The following is a 17,096-nucleotide window of genomic DNA, read 5'->3' as shown; positions in this document are numbered from 1 at the left end:
AGACAGACTTGGGATAGAAATGAGACATCTGGACATGTCAACATGAAAAATAGTAAGGGTTTTAGTACTAGGAGAAAATAAAGGAGAAAATATTCTTTTTCCTCTATGTACAAACATCTCACCTGGTCATCACAGTTCAGTCTGAAGAGAGGTGTGACGCAGGTAAACAGGAATACTATGACACCCTCATATACATGGAGGAGTTGGGGCAGAACTGATGACACAGGAGAGATCATTAAAAACAAGTCACAATTACGAGAGTCACCTGATCTTCCAACACATTAAAACTAACTTTAGTCTTGGCTTTAACCTCTTAAAAATATATAGTTTTAAGAAAATGGTTTCAATACGCACGAAAAAACTGGTGGGATGTAGATCTGAAGCTATTTGTTGAGAACAAAATATGAGGCCCACATATTGTTTTAGACATTTGAGTATCTGCTGGACACCACGTGCCATGTACCTGGTAACTAAGCGTCCTGGAGCCACGAGACAGCTCCAGACCTGGGCCAGGATTAAAGCCTAATTCAGCCCAGCGAGGCCCTTACCCACACTCCCTAGAAGAGGTCACTCTGTTGAGAAACAACAGGGCATCCATTGTGTTCAAACTGCTTCAGTCAAGATACTTCAACACTTGAAAAACAAGTGATAAGGAGTGGGGGCTAATGTTCATCTCAAAATGACTTAAGATCTCTGCACACAGTCCCTTTATGGATATCCTGTAGTCCCTGGAGATGGAGCACACACTTCAGCAGGGAGTTCCCAGGCTTACCGACCGTCACAAGGGCACCTTTCCTCTTGTGGAGGCCAGGCCTGCGCCAGCGCGTCCCAGCTCTTCGGGCTAGACGACACTCTGTCTTCCCACCGTGGACACTCAAAAGACAGGAGAGTCGCAGAAAGGGCAGGGGCTCTGCAGTAACCTCTTGATCCAGTCAGGGTCTGCCAAAGGGAGACAAGCGATAGTGAGTGCGCACTTCAGAGAAGGCGGTCAGATGGGACATGCCCTGGGCCGACCATGGTGTGCAGGTGTGGGTATTCTGGCCCCGCTGCACAGAGGTCCTCACTGTAACATTCTAGACGAGGCTGGACTAGATCTGTGGTTCCCAAAGTTAAATGTGTGATGAAAGAGGAAAATAAGGATAACGAATGAGTGTTTCTCATACATGGTTAATGTTAAAACTTACTCTGAAAACACTGTGTCAACACTCTCTCCTCCTCTTACAGAACTCCCTGGCCTGTCAAATGCTCTGCCTACTGGTGAGTACTGTCCAGAGCTCAGAGATTCCCGTTCTCCCCAGGAGCTGCATGTGGCTCAGTGCAAAGTCAGCTGGCAGGTGTGCTTGTTTTTGAGTTTGTTCCCATCTTCCCTGATTTCCTGTCTAAACTATAGACCAATTCTCAATTGCAACAAGTGTTTAAAAGTCCCCCAAATTTGTTTCAAAATAATGCAGCCAGAGGAGAGGAGGAGGAGGACTATAGAGGAAATGAAAGATTATGAGCTGGCCATTTTCGAAGTTGAATGACAGGTACGTAAGAGTTTCTCATCCTCTTTTTCTCTACTTTTAGGATTGCATTTTCCACAATAAAGAGTCAAGACAGAACAGAACATGCCAACACGTCCACTTCTCAGAATTAGAGAGCTTCAGCCAGTTTAGAGCAAAAATCAAGAAGGCTGTGTGGTTTTACACAGAACATTCTGTGTAAAACATTTGAGACCACACGTTACCCCCAAAGCGTACACCGCTGTATGCGTGCTGTCTAGTAAGCTCATTCGGTTAGTGTGATATTAATGAAACTCAGGTTATAAACTGACATTCATGTGACTATTTAAATCATCAATTCCTGGTTCATGTCTATGATCTTATTCCAACAGCTGATTCAGGAATGTGCACTCTGTCACTAGGGCTATCAGGAAAGCGAATATCGATGAACCAGAAAAACAGTCCCACCGTGGTTACTAGCAGGGCGCCTCCAGGTGCATGTCCTGTTTCGGCAAGGCTGTCTTCATCTGTTACCAGCTGCAGAGTTTTCATTCAAATATAATCTACCTATGCCATCTAAAACAAAGCCTTTGGCACTGCTCGAATGAAGACTCTGCAGTGCCAGCACGGCACGCGGCGGCCCTGCTTGCTCACACAGTGTGAGGCTCTCCGCATGTTGATGATTCCAGTGATCTTGTTAATCAGCTGTGGGTTCATAACAACACTGTACAGCGCAGAACGAGCCTGCTCACTGTCCCCGGCGGCCAGAGACCAAGCAGGGGCGAGGGGTGCCCCTGAGGCACCAGCACGTGCAGCGCGCTCAACCTCACCCTGCCACGGCCGGGGAGCACCCACCTTCTGGAATTGGATGGCGAGCGATGCTGTCATGGAGCAAACACCTTCTGTATATCAAACTCTGGCAGGACTGGTAGGTTAAAAAGCACCTGAAAGCAGACAGATTGTATCATCAGTGCTACCAACAGTGGAAAGCAGCACAGTGTCGAGGGTTAACTCACCACGGACAAGTATTCTAAAATGAGTTAACTAAGTGAAGGGCAAAAATGGTTGACAAATTCATGGCAACCATGTATCCCCCTGCACAGGATAGCTGGCCAGACCCACCACACACTTAGTAAAGGGGAAGTGCCTGTGTCAGGCTAAGCCAAGAGAGACAAGGCTTCTAATCCAGACAGTCACTGCAGCCCTGGGAAAGAATGCAGTCTGTTTATACCCAACTATACTGTGAGTTTTTCATACGTTAAACAAAATAACTATATATCAGAAATTATTGTTAGTGATTTTTAAGATTACGTATAAGCACAATGTTTAAGACTAATGGCACAGTGGTGAAACCTTGAAAGATATAGAAGACACAATTAGTGGTACAAAAAAATAAGGGCCACAAACAAATGCTCAGAGATTCAATTCCATCCAATGACCTTTCACTGAGCATCGGCCAGGACCTGGCAAGTAAGGGCAGGTGGGAGCGATGGGAGGTCAGAGAGAGCTGCTGGGCTCTGCAGGGAAGGTTTTCTGAAAGCTAACAGGATTTAGGAAGAGCAATAAGGAGTAAAGCACACAAAGAAGAAGGGAGGTGGGGGAAGGAGTTCCTAGTCGGTTTACCTTGAGTAAAGACCTGGGTGCACAGGAAGAAAGACTATACCTGAATGAGAGCAAGCACCCATTCTCACCCATTCTTTGTGGAAGAAGCCATTCAAGAGACAACAATGGACAGAGGTTACACATGAAAACTCTGGAGCCAGGAGGCCAGGTTCTCAGCTCTGCCACTAACCACCTGCATGACTGTGGACAAAGTACTGAACATCCCCAGGCCCCAGTTTCTTCATCTGTGTCCGACATGTGGCTTGAGATGTGTGTGCTGCTGAGCGTTGTGCCTCGTACACTGGCAGCAGCAAGAGGTGCTGGTTGCTGTTGTTACAGGACCACTGCTATTCCTAGTCCCCCCTGAAACCTAAGTCTCAACAGTTAAATTAGAAAAAAGTATAGGTGCACAATAAAGACTGGAAAAAATCCCAATATCAGTCAACAAGAGAAGAAATAATGGAATATCCACACAATGGGAAACTCTATGGCTGTTAAGAATGGGATCTATGCACTGATATAGAAAATAACCACAACATTTTGGTAAGAGAATAGGGAAGTTATTAAGTATATGTAGCAAAATCCTGTTTTTATTGAAAATAAATTTAAACAATTTAGTGAGTGCCTACCACATATCAGACATTGTTCCAGAAATAGCCAGGAACAAAACAACAAAATTCCCTGTCTTCATGAAGCTTTGTACTCTAGAGGGAGGAGAAAAATCCAAAGTAAAAAAATATATTAAGTAGTGATAACTGCTAAGGAGGAAAACAGAGCCAGGAAGAGGGATGAAGGCTACCAGGAGGGGAGAGGGATGTCCTCGGGTGTCATGATGTTAGGCAGCCTGGTTGGGAAGAAGCCTTGCTGGAAGAGCGGTCCGAGCAAAGGACGGCCAGTGCAGATGTCTGGGCTGGGAGGGATGTCGTGTGCACGAGGAAAGACATAGAAGATGGGTTGGGAGATAACTGTAATAACCTGGGCAAGAGATGATGTTTCTTGGACCAGGGATGTAGAGGTGAAGGTAGTGGGAAAAGCTGGATTCAAATTTGAAATGCCTGTAAAACTTCCAAACAGAGCCACTGAGCAGGTGCTTAGATATGAAGCCTGGACTGAGGGAAGAGATTCAGACTAAAGTGATGCTTAAGTCACCAGTGTACAGATATACGCGGCAGCCCAGGGAGAATGCTGTGGGCTTCCCAGGTGGCTCAGTGGTAACGAATCCACTTGCCAATGCAGGAGCTGCAGGAGACTTGGTTCGATCCCTGGGTTGGGAAGAACCCCTGGAGAAGGGAATGGCAACCCACTCCAGTGTTCTTGCTTGGAGAATCCCATGGACAGAGGGGTCTGGTGGGCCATAGCCCATGGAGTCGCAAAGAGTCGGACATGACTTAGCACACACACACCGTGGGGAGAGTGCTGATAGAAGAAAAACATGTCCAAAGATGGACATCAAGGAGATACTGTGTCCAGGAAGCCAGGTGATAAAACGGTGCTCTATGAAGGAGGAAAAGGGAGGGATCAACAGTGTCAAACAGCCCACAGGGCCACAGAGTGGTCCTCTCAGAGTGACACTGAGGAGAGAGAAGGGGAAGACTTCTACCCTTTGTTAAACCAAACACAGTACAGGAGCACTTTATATTCTATTAACTTTAATGGCCTTTGCTTTCATCATAATGATTTTTTAAAATTCAGCACTAACTTCAAAGTAAAATAGTATTGGGTGTTAGTCACTCAGTCATGTTCGACTCTTTGTGACCCCATGGACTATAGCCCACCAGGCTCCTCTGTCCATGGAATTTTCCAGGCAAAGATACTGGAGTGGGTTGCCATTTCCTTTTCCAGGGCATCTTCCCGACCCAGGGATTGAACCTGGGTCTCCTGCATTGCAGGTGGCTGCTTTACCATCTGTGCTACTAGGGAAGTCAAATACAGTATTACCAACATAAACAGAGAAACCCCTATTACAGTTACAAACAAGCAGTTACAAAGAAAACTACTCCTAAAGGGTTTCAGTCAAACAGATGGAAAAAAAACCACAGCAGGTGTTACGGCAGCAGCTTTTCTCCAGCCTGATGGCACGGGCACCATACCCTTTGGATGAACACTTGACAGTGGTCTGTGGGGCACAGGCTGGAAACACGCAAAAGCAGCTTACCGGAGCCAGATGTGGCCATTGGAGCAGACGGCCTGCTTGCGATCTGTGAACGGCAAGATCTCCTTACACAAACTGCAGTGCTCAGGGAAGGTCTGCTTGTTCATCTTCTTTGAGATGTGTCCAATCAGCACCTAGGAAAACAAAGGGGTCAGCGGCATTCCACTTGAGCGCAGGGCTTCCCAACACCAAGGAGAGGAGGACAACTCCACGGCGTCTTCCACCAGAGAGGAGCGCTGTGTCCCCACGTGGGCCCGCCACACTGGGTAGAAAGTAAAGAAGCTGGACCTTCAACTTGTGTCAACTGGTTGAGTAAAATAAAATAAATTCAATCAGGCACCCCGTGACAACGCTGAACTTTACTCACTAAAGGAGAAATGTTCTGAAACACAAATCTTATTATTTGCCTTTACTTGCTTCTGAAAGGACTTCAGAGTTCTGTCAGAAGACAAAGTATTCAGCTATACTTACAATGTTTGACTTTTAAGAAAGAAAAGCATAATCTGTACAGGCCAAGTATCATGTGAAATACTAACTCTAGAACAAAACAAATGTCTATTCTTTCAGAAAAGCTTACAAAGTAAAAAGATGATCAAGATTAAAAAATAATACCTTCTCCTTCTGATGGCCCAAAGACCCACGACCAATCTAGTGAGCCCGCGATAGGAGACCCACCAGCCCCACAGCAAAGGTATGGGGGGCCCGCTGTTGGAGGTAGACAGGGCAGCTTGAGGCCTTGGCCCTACTTCAGTTTTGCTTCTTTCTCTGCTTTATTAGGATTGCACCAGTTCAATGAAAGTCTGAAAAAGACTAAATCTACTTCATTATCTTGTTGGAAAAAACCTTCACAAGCTATGTTTTTGGGAGGCATGGAATATGTCAATCCTCAAGAACCACCTTGTCTTATTAGCAGATATGTCCTTCAAAGTTATAATCCATTTACACTTGAGCTGTTGTGTAAGAAGAACTTACTAGTTTACCATTCACTAAAATTAGCTCACTGATGTTCTGAAGGGTATCTTAATAGCTCAGAAGGGTGTCTTACCTACTGTGCATATAACTTGCAAATTTAAAGTCCATTAACTTTTGGCTTTTTTTAAAGGTCTTGAGAATTCTAATTTATGGTCCCTTATAGCAAGGACAACTACTGTACCAGGTTTGAAAAGATTCATTTTAGGTACACAGAAGGATTTTCAAACAAGACATGTATTGTTTTCAATCTAAACTCAGTTGCTGTAGCTGGGCCGAGGTATAATCTTCCTTTCTTTAAACTGGCCCTGTTGGAACCAAGTTAACTGTGCTAAATGTAGCTTTCCATGCTCATACAGCATGTGCAATAATTATTCTAAACCACTGCAAACCAACTTTCATTATAGATTTACTAATACGTTTTTGTTAATATTTTACACTTATAATATCCTTACTTGGTCCTATGAACCAGCGGTAACCAGAAAACTCCTTCACACCATTGAGATCACAATGAAACGATCTTCAAAAGTTGACTCTCGAAGATGAAAAGTCAGTTACGTGAAGAGTGCATCTTAACTGCTCCTGAGTGTGAATGAACATGCTGCTGCTGAACATCAGTAAAGAAAAGGTGCTGCAGCCAGGAGCTGCACATTACCACGGCCCAAGGGTGAGCCCTGAGGGAGCTCAGGATGGCCCCCATCTAGCTGTCAGCGGCTGCGGTGCCCCCAGTGGGGCATCCTAAGGAGACCCAGGCTGAGAATCACAGGATATGTGGCCCCAGACAGCTGAGGTACACGTCAAAGTAACGACTGCAGTGAGCCCAGACCCTGTTATCTTCCCAGACAGAGAGAAGCCCTAAATTCCTTAACCTGATATGTCTTGGTTTCCTTATTTGCAACACAGACTGACTACAGTCTTTGTTATAAAAATGCTTATATATCCTAGCTCCACACCCTTGCCCTTCTGGTGCAGTCTCTCTGAGTTATCTTAGACGCTGCGTCCCAGGCTTAAGTCCTCAGTTTTGCCTGCCGAATAAAACATAACTTTTAGGTTATGCTTTTTTTTCCCAGTCAACATCAGATTGTCGCAAACATCCTTAAGAAATAATTTTAGGGGTATATGGATTCACACACACAACTTTCCAACAAGAAAATGCAACAAGTGACTTGTGAATGGTTTAACATTACGCATGAAGATACCTGAATTTATTACCTTCAATTAACATTTTAGATTTTAGATAAGACTTCAGGCAGTGAGAATAAACATCAAACTTCAGAGTAAAAAGGACGATAGTCTTGTCTTCTTGAATATTTTAGTATACAGTATATTCCTTAAAACAGTTTTTCAGGATTTTAGAAGCTGTTAGCTCAGGATTCCTGATTAAAAAGTCTACATGACACTGAACTGCACAAAATTAAAGGCCTCTTTCTTCTAGGAATTCTCAGAACCCTTAGAAGGATGATGTACACTGGAAACCTCTAAGAGGAGTATGGCTTGGAACCCTACTGTTCTGTCAGAGAACTTTAATTCTGTGAAATACATTTTAGATAACACTGTAAGGTTGTTCTACCACCAAAATAAAGATTATACTCAGTTTTTGCAGGTGGGGTGGGGGGGAAAAACACCCAATGGATAATCGTTTTACTTCCTATGCCCTTGTAGGCTAAATGAGAAAACCTCCTGAAGTCCTATCAAATGCAAAGAATCCCTGCCACAGGCCTCCCGCTCCCATCTTTCTGCAGACAGGAAGGGGAGGGCGGGCCTGCCATCCTTCCCCTGCAGCGTCTGCCCAATCGCAGCCCTGCAGTGTCTGCCCAAGTCTGCTCCTGGAGCTCATCCACAGCCCGAAATCGCCCAAACCTTGGACATCAATCAAGATACCAGTAAGAGTAAGAACTGACATAACTCTTAGTGGGACATGAATATGTCCTCTGCATTAATCTGCTTCCTATTTATTTTCCTGCACCTCATGCTCATCAATTACCTAAAAATGTCAAAGCAGAGGTTGAGTTTTACGAATTAAGTTTAAGTCATTTCTTTCTCGTGAAGCAAGCAGATTTTTCGGTTTTCAGTGTTTTTGCTGACAAACACCTACCCGTGCGGTTCTGTCATCATACTCCTCATCAGACATCAGGAAGTTACAGAGTCCCCTGGTGGGGATGCTAGTGTTCTCTGTGATCCAGGTGTGCAGGTACACTTCGCCCAGGACTCGCTTCATGTGCTCCCTCGTCAAGTGCATTTCCACTGCTTCAATTTTTCCCTGGATTTCAAGGAGTTTCTCTTCCATTGGCTCTCGGCCTCCAGTATCCCCAGATTGAGGGACTGAGTCCTCTGTGGGGTCCTCTGGATCACCGTCTTTGCTTTGCTTACTAATCTGTTTGGAAGAGGTGCCTTCCTCCTGCTGTTCATCCTCAGCATTGCCCATCCCAGGTGAGTCAACTAGTAGGATTTTTGAGTCCTCGTGGGTAGGTTTGCATAAAGCTTCTGAAGGGGTTTTCTGCATCGACTGGTATAAAATCCTCAGGAGGAAGAGTTTGAAACGCCAGTAATAGGTGGCCCCACTGCTTTCGATCTTTTTTTCCAAAGCTTCATGTAAAAATTGAGGGATATGCTTATCCTTTAAAATCTTCCAGCGTACTAGGTCTATTAAATCTACCTGCTTAAAGAGATTCTGGACAGAAGACTCCAGAAGCTGAGCAGCTGCCTCTTCAAAGGTTTTGAGAGTAACAAACTGAACCTGGTAGTTTTTGTTAACAGGATGGAGGCCGTTGACCATGCCCTCAGTGGTGATGACGGCCAGGTATGCACCGCAGGGGCTCACGGCTATCCCGTGTGTCCTCACGGAGCCAAACACATCAGAAAGTTTAATCAACTGGTGCTCAAACTTCAACGCCACATCTGTGAAAATGGGGATCAGCTGCCTCACCTTGCCGTCACTGGAGCAAGTATACACTGTCCCATTCTGCTTGTCGGCAGTCATGGAGACGATGGGCAGGGAGTGCAGGCCTGTGACGTGAGAGTTGTGAACATTCAGACCTGCTTTGGAGATCAGGAGAAGACACCAAAACACATAGGACCCTCGTGCAGCCACCACTAAGCTGCAGCTGCACTTCTGGTAAGGGTGATACAGCGGCACGCACTTGATGCTGTGGACTGGCAGCTGGTCCATTTCTTTCCACAAGACGACAGGCTGCCTCAAGGTGAAATAGCCTTTGACTGCTTTAAGGTTGACAGGCAGGATTTTCACAGGCCCAAAAGCACTCCCCACTATAAGGCCGCTCATTTTCCGATTGTTGTGCTCATATTCCCACCAAAACAAAACGCTAGGAGAGCTGATTCCTGACTCGATGGTGTTGCATGAAGAGATGGACTCCTTCCCTGCGAATGGGAGCTGGAACTGCCACACGGCGATGTTCCCGTTCTCGAAGAGGACCGCCAGGAGCACGCTCCCCACGTCGCGGCACTCGTTGTTGTGCTTGACCTGCTGGGTGGTGCAGATGCCCGACCACTCCATGCGCACTGGCGCCTGCATGCTGTGTCGCCTCTGAAACTCGGCGAAATCCCTGAGACTGCCCTCTGGGGCCTCGTTTCTGGAGAACCTGTAGCTGGTCTCATAGAGACGCTCTCCGTAAATCTCCGTCAGGTCCACCAGCTGGACCCACTGCAGTCTGTTGAGGTTAGCCTGGATGGTCAGGCGATTGTCCATGGTCAGTGCGGCCAGCAGGCACCTGCCATTAGCGTCACAGCCCACGGGGGACCAGCTAGTGTACTTGAACCCTCTCAGTGGTGGCAGAGCCTTCCCCTCAGGGTTGAACACCCTGTCCAACATGAAAGTCTGACTGACTGTGGGGTCTTCAGAGGTGGCAAATCTCTGTTTACACTCGGCAACTTCCCTTTTTGAGCCAACCTGAAAATAAGATATAAAAACTATCAGATAAATATTTCACTCTAAGAGGAACAGACTTACATTGCATAGGGTGGATTAATTGATCCACATAAATACGTACAGTAATTTGACATCAATTCTATTGATTTTGACGTGACATGGATTTAAAAGATCAATTTCATGTCTAAAACTAAACAAGCATTTACTCAGGAAATGGCAATTTTTAAAATTTTAGTTTGTTTATAGGAAATGGCAATATTTTTAAGGGTCAGAGAAAGTGCTGTGGTTCCTCACAGCCTGGTTCCCACCTTCTTCTCAGAATTAACAAACGCAGTAGCAATGACAGAAGTGTAGTTGATTCTAAAGAGTCAACTAAGCATTCTGCTAAACTAGTCACAAACAATAAAGGAGTTCAAAAGTCATGAAAAGATATGTATCTATATCTATATATAAATATATATATATCTTTGATACAATTAGATGTTTGGATTTTTAACAATATCTTTGCAATATAAGTCTTCCATCTGAAATTTCACTGACAGATTACTCTGAGAACCAGCTCCAATAGCTCTTTCCACTGTTTCTACAGAATAATATTCACCCTGCCTTCCCTGGCTCCCCCTTGTGTAGAATAATCTTTCCTCCTATCTGAACCCATCTATCCTACCAGGTCAAGCTCTATGAGACTTTCTGAGAACATTCTAGCTTTCACTTATCTCTCTCTCCTCCGAGTTTGCAACATACACGAGCAGTTCTATTTATTTAATGTCTAGGTGTACAATGGTAAGCTCTTTAGAAACACTTTAAAGGAACATTAAAGATAGAGGAGAGAGAAATGACCAAAAGAAGGTGATCCAGAGTCATAAGAAGATAGCCAGGAAGACTAAAGCCAAAGAGAGCAGAGGTCAATTAGAAATGATTTCTGTTATGTCAGAAGTAGGAAGAAGGACTTGATCCACTGTCTTTTCTTCTTTTCCATAGATGCTTATCTTCAAACTGGAAAGGGTACATTAAACATGATCAATAAAGAATTCTAGCCTAAATATACATGGATATAACAAAAACACACACACAAAAACTCACTTTAAATGAGTTTAAGCCCCCAAGCCCAGAAGAATAACACTCCAGAACATAGAAGATGAATTCAGAACTATAACATTCCTCAATAAAGCTCGGACAACTGGAAATGTGTCAGAAAACCATACTGCAATGAATAGTTAACTGCTAGATCACATTAACAAATAAGCTTATAAAGTGAAAGGTAGATAAAGATCCCCTAGAGAAGGAAATGGCAACCCACTCCAGTATTCTTGCTGGGAAAATTCCACTGACAGAGGAGCCTGGCAGGCTAGTCCATGGGGTCACAAAGAGTTGGACGTGACTGTCCACACAGACATAGATACAAATCCCAACAAATGAATTAGACTAACTTTTTCTAAAGTGTGTTAAACAGAACATCACTCTACTAAATTGCCCCTTGAAAAAGAGTTTTGTAACTAAAACTGTTTTGCAAATGCTGTTTATTACACATTATTCCCCCTTCAAGAGTTATAGCTGGGAGCTACTATAGAGTAGCTCTGTAGCTACTATAGAGCTAGAGTTATCTAAACTTTTTAACAACAGAACCTTATGGCGTTGGTGGGGGGGCGGGGCGGTGCAGGGGCAGTCATCTTTCTTCATCCTAAGTAACACTCTGGAAATGGGCTCTTAGGCAGTGTATCTTAATTGCAGGGTAGTCTCTTGGATACACCTATGGATATACTGGAGAAATACAGACCAGAAATTCCAATTAAATAGAGGTATCACTGGCTAGTCTGTTAATAAAACAACGCTAATCAAAGCCCACAGCTTTGTATGGGGTAGATAAAATTTGATTGAAAATCTGCAGATTGCCTGGATTCAAATCCTGGCTGTCACATACTAGCTCTGTGACCCTGAGCAAATTGCTTAAACCTTCTGGCTTTAATTTCCTCATCTATAAAGAGTGCAATGACACATTCTCATAGAGTTAGGAAGGTTAATTAAGTCAATGTATGTAAAGCATATATTAATAAATGCTCAATAAATGTTATCTACGATGACAAGTAGTAGTAGTCTCTGAGGATTCAGTAAATGTTAATGAGACCTAATAAAAGTAAAATGCAGGTTAGGTAGGTATTAAGTTGTCTGCCAAATGGAGGGTGGATATAAAATTATTCACCAAATCCCATAATACTACAAACTAAGCAGTAATTCTCAGACTAGGATAATTTACTACAATAAAAACTACTATAGAACTGAAAATAAACTTAGAGAATGCATAACTCCAAATAGCAGTACAGAATGAAATAAAGGAAGCTCAAGCTTGGTCCTAACCCACAGCAGCAAGAATCCTTGACAGGATGGAGAGCAGCTTGGATGTCAGCCAGTAAGGAAAATCCTTAGGATTTTATGCAATAATTTCCATGTTAGGTAATCTGAATTAACCTAGTGCACCTCCCCTCAACTCTTCACATCACAAAACTAGTTAACGAATCAAAACAAGTACTCAGATGCCCCAGGAGCATGTTAGTTAAGAGCATCTTTTCACTATATGCTATCCTGTTTCTAGTTGGCCACTATGACAACTAATCAGCACATACTTTGTAAGCACCTAACAAAAACTCACTTGAAGTTCGTAGACAGTAAGCTTCTTGAGGGCAGGAATATAATTCCAAAGACAGGAAACAGTTATTTAACTTAATGGAGTAGATGGCGTTGATATTACTAAAGCTCCTAACAGCTGAAACAAACAAAAGTAGTCATGCACATATTATTAGATTTTGGAAGTGTTTGCAACTAGATGATTCACTAAATCAGCAGTCCAATGGGAAGAAAAATTGCAAACTTGTTCTTAAGTCAGTGCTTCACTGGTTCTCAGATTTATACCATTCACTTTTGTATCAGTGCCCAGGGCAGTAACTTGCAAAGAGCAGATAGTATGTGAACTATTATTATAACTGTGTATTTTCCTGAAAAAACTCATAATCTAAATAACAATCAGAGCAAAAGCTTCAAAGAGGTTTAGCATCTAGCCGTCTAGCAGTTCTACACACTGAAACTGCGATCTAGGTTGCAGGAGTCCATATTCCTTGTTGGAGCAAACTGGCCAGCACCAAAGAGATTTCAATCCACAGGGCCTGTGAGTGGGCAGTGCCACCAAAGCACAGACAGAGACTTCCTTACACTCCCACCATTACTCCAGCTTTACCCCACAGAGGCCTCTCTCAGAACTGCAGGGACATCTCGGCCTTCATTTCCCAGGCAGGGCCTGCGAATAAGACTGCCAACTGACTGGTGCTTTCTGTGAGGTGCACACCAAAGCAGAAGGGGAAGACACCACTGAATAATTTCAGGAAAGCAATCGATTACTAGAGGGATATATAAGGATTTCCTATTACTCATTTTCCAGTTGTAGAACCAATGACAAGAATCACATTTTTATCAGAATACAGTGATAAGAGATAACTTTGTATCCATAGCCAAAGCATTAACCCAGAGACCTACCTTCATACTTGCATGACTATTTTTTAACCTGAGCATTTACAGTGTGCCAGGAACTGTGCTAAGTAATCACATATGTACATATGGACATATAAGCATATATATAAATATCCACATATAATAATATATTTTAACTTAATCTTCTAAAGATGCTAAACGAGGTAGGCTTTATTATCCTTTTACAGATAGACCTGGCTTGCTATCTTGTGCCAAAGTGTAATCTCTCTTTTTTTAAAATATTTGTTTTTGTTTACTTATTTATTTGGGTGCATTGGGTCTTAGTCACGGCATGTGGGATCTAGTTCCCTGACCAGGAATTTAACCTCAGACCCCCTGCATTCAGAGCTTGGAATCTTAGCCTCCGGACCACCAGGGAAGTCCCCAAAGTGTACTCTCTTAACCCCTATTTTATGCTGACTCCAACCATCACCTACTTGCCTCTAGTCCAGTGGGAGTCACATTCCTGTACCACACCAGGTCAGTCCTCATCTATGATGCTGTAATAGCACCTCAGGGCTTCCTAAACTGAAGTCAACCATCTCAGACTAACCTTCCAAGTTCCCAAACTGACCTCACGTTACTGTCTCCGACTCTCTAGGAAAGCTAGTTGACCTCAGCTGTGAACCCAAAATCATTTACACAAGCAACCAGAAGCTGTGTTCATCACTTAAGTGTCTGTGCACAAGATGGGCACCTTATTCCTGGCACTTGGATGACCCCTTTCTCCCTTCTTTTTACAACCCAAACCCTACTTTTTTTTTTTTTTTTTTTTTTTTGGGTCTGCTGCAGATTCACCACCAAATAACCTTCCCTAATAAAAGCATCTCGGTTCAGCATTCCTTTACTTCTTTAAATTCTCTCTGCTGAAGCATTAAGTCTACCACACTGAGACACACACTTAAAATTTTCTCTAGCTGATGTGCATATAGTTAGCATCAGTAAGTTCCTTTTCGGCAGAGGTGAAAGGTGTCTCACCTTTTAAAACCCCTCTGTTCTGCCTCCCTCCTTGAGTGTTTCTCAGTTTCATAGGATCACCAACATCTATTCACATGACTGGTTTATCAGATGAGTTGCTCAGGCATGCCCGACTCTTTGCGACCCCATGGACGTTGCACGCCAGGCTTCCCTGTCCATCACCAACTTCCAGGTGACTGGTTTATACTTGAATCAATTTGTCACACCCTGTCCAAGATCTTTGAAAACTTAGTCATACAAACTTATCAATGATCTAATTCAACATCAAGCTGTCACTTTCAAACCTGGATTAAGTATGCTAAAAGCGGTGTGGGTTCTCTGCACCCCATTCAGTTACTGATCTATATTTTAAATGGCTTGGCAGAGTAGTTTGTTTTTTTTAAATTTCACATTCACAGAAACACTTTCTCTGTATATAGATACATACTACAACTTATCGCTACCTATTATTCCATTGTTGTTTTTGACCTGTCAAAAGAATGAATGTAAGCTCCAAGAGGACAGGGATTTTGTTTTTGTACAATGTTTTACTTCTGGAGCCTAGATTGATCTCTAGCTGATACATTGTTGCTGTTGTTTCAGTCACTAAGTTCTACCAAGTCCTAGCCCACCCTCTGGCAACCCCATGGACTGTGTAGCGCCCCAGGCTCCTCAGTCCATGAGATTTCCATAGTGGTATTTAAAGGTGTGTTGAAAGAATGAATGTACATTTTGATAATCACACATATGCATACAGACCTATAAAGGAAATAGTAATAAAGTTTTAATATTTTTAAACCATTAAATGAACACGACTTCCTACTTTAAAACATTTTGAAAATGGTGATGCTCGAACAATAAAACTTTAGCAGTTTTATAGTTCTGAAGGCAAACTTAGTTAATCTGAAGCCAAAAGCACTACATCTACACGAAGCATTCAATCTATACGAAGATCTTAAGAGTTGCATTTATTTCCAGAAGCTTTATTTTTCATTGTACATCCCAAAGCCTTTTCGTTATTTTAGAAAAACTGGAGTACTAACCCCTGACATCCAGTATCTATCCATCTGCCCAAGATGAGAAGGACCATTCATATAACAAAGTCATTGAAACAGTTAAAGACAAAGCAAAAAAAAAAAAAATTCTGTCTTCCAAAGCCAAGGAGGCGGAAGAGGAGGGCACATCACAGTAAACAAAGCCAGCCAGGAGCCTCGGGGAGCAGGCCCCAGACAATAGGAGCGGGTGGCAGAGGCAGGTCTGGGGTTGGGTCAACATGGGGGTGGAGCCTAAGAAAGCACCAAGGGAAGAAATCTGCGCCAACAGCCAGCCAGACGCCGGGCCGCGGGGAGAACTTGGCTCCGGAGAGGGACCTTCCGAAATGTACCTGTGTCTCGGGAGTGGGTGGGCGATCCGGGAAACTGGGCATACACGGCGTCCCCCCAACCCCTTAAGCTACGGCGGCGACCCTAAAGACTCAGGGTGCGAGGAGGCGGGAATCCCCGGCCGAGGCGTGGGCCCGGGGATTCCCCCGGGGATCCGCGGGGACGCGGGCGCGGGAGAGAAGGGAGGGAGGCGGTCAGGAGACCCCCAGAGCCCGGGGCGGCGGGCATGACTTACTTTGAGGAAGCAGCTGTGGAGAGGCGCGGGCACCGACGTGCGGTGGATAACCAGGTCCTGGCCCGGGTTGTGAACGTCGCAGATGAGTTCCAGCACCGCGATGCTGCGGGCCGTGGACACCGACACGCGGTGGTCCTCGGACCACGCCAGCGGCTCCAGGCCGCTCACCGCGTACTGCAGCCTCACCGCCGGCTCCCGCCGCGTCACCAGCAGGCGGAACGCCGTGCTGGGCCCCGGGGCCGCGTCCGCCGCCGGCTCCTTCCCGCCGGTCTCAGAGCCCTCCACCTCCTCGGGCGGCGCGGGCCTCTCGGCCGCGGGCCCCACCCGGGTCAGGGCCGTATTCATCTCTCCTCGGAGGCAGAGGCCGGGCCCCGGGGCGCGCGCCAACCTCCCCCTCCTCCTCCCCCTCCCCGCCCCGCTCCGCCCCGCCCCGCCCCGCGTCGCTGTCCAGTTGCCGCCTCCCGCACCGAGGCCGCCGGGCCCCCAGCTTTCCTCAGCAGTGGTTTCCCCCCCTCAGGCCCGGAGCGCCGCCGAACCACGAAGGACCCCGCCGTTGCTAGGCAACCCAGCCCCTGCCGGCTGGCCAAGGCACTGCCTGTAAAAAAAAATAAATTAAAAAAAAAAATCTCACCTTGTGGTGGGACCGGATCGCGGGTGGGCGAGGGGCAGGGAGTCACCCCCACCCCCACCCCCGGCGCCTGACAACTAAAGTGCTGAGGAGAGTCAAAGGAGGAGGCGTTGTTTCGATGGGACACGCCTGTCTTTCCTGAGAGGAATTTCAAAAGAACGTCAAGGGCAATAACTCTGGGGTTAGGTGTGACTTGGCGTCCCCCCCACCCCCGGCACAGGCCGCGCCACGAGGGACTGCCCTGTGGCCCGGGGCGCCGCTGATCCGGCAGGCTAGTGGCGCGGG

General features: G+C 45.2%; 1 protein-coding gene across 4 annotated transcripts; it reads right to left on the bottom strand.

Moving 5' to 3' along the window:
• Window positions 1-680: 680 nt before the first annotated feature.
• GTF3C4 (general transcription factor IIIC subunit 4) lies at window positions 681-17,035 on the bottom strand. 4 transcript variants are annotated; one of them, XM_025261935.2, is made up of 7 exons: window positions 16,184-16,321; window positions 12,738-12,851; window positions 11,717-11,851; window positions 8,300-10,111; window positions 5,239-5,369; window positions 2,337-2,425; window positions 681-939 (listed from the first exon to the last, which is right to left on the bottom strand). In XM_025261935.2, the coding sequence occupies exons 3-7, from the start codon at window positions 11,768-11,770 to the stop codon at window positions 875-877; spliced, it is 2,151 nt and encodes a 716-aa protein (XP_025117720.1). In that variant the 5' UTR covers window positions 11,771-11,851; window positions 12,738-12,851; window positions 16,184-16,321; the 3' UTR covers window positions 681-874. The 4 variants fall into 4 exon arrangements, with proteins under 4 accessions (XP_025117720.1, XP_025117723.1, XP_006076123.1 ...); XM_025261938.2 differs by lacking the exons at window positions 11,717-11,851; window positions 12,738-12,851; window positions 16,184-16,321 and adding an exon at window positions 16,815-17,035; XM_006076061.3 differs by lacking the exons at window positions 11,717-11,851; window positions 12,738-12,851 and having other exon boundaries at window positions 16,184-16,611.
• Window positions 17,036-17,096: the final 61 nt, after the last annotated feature.

This window comes from Bubalus bubalis, chromosome 12 (genome assembly GCF_019923935.1).
Source record: "Bubalus bubalis isolate 160015118507 breed Murrah chromosome 12, NDDB_SH_1, whole genome shotgun sequence".
NCBI classification, from domain to species: domain Eukaryota; kingdom Metazoa; phylum Chordata; class Mammalia; order Artiodactyla; family Bovidae; genus Bubalus; species Bubalus bubalis.
This window is presented reverse-complemented; position numbering and strand designations above follow the sequence as displayed.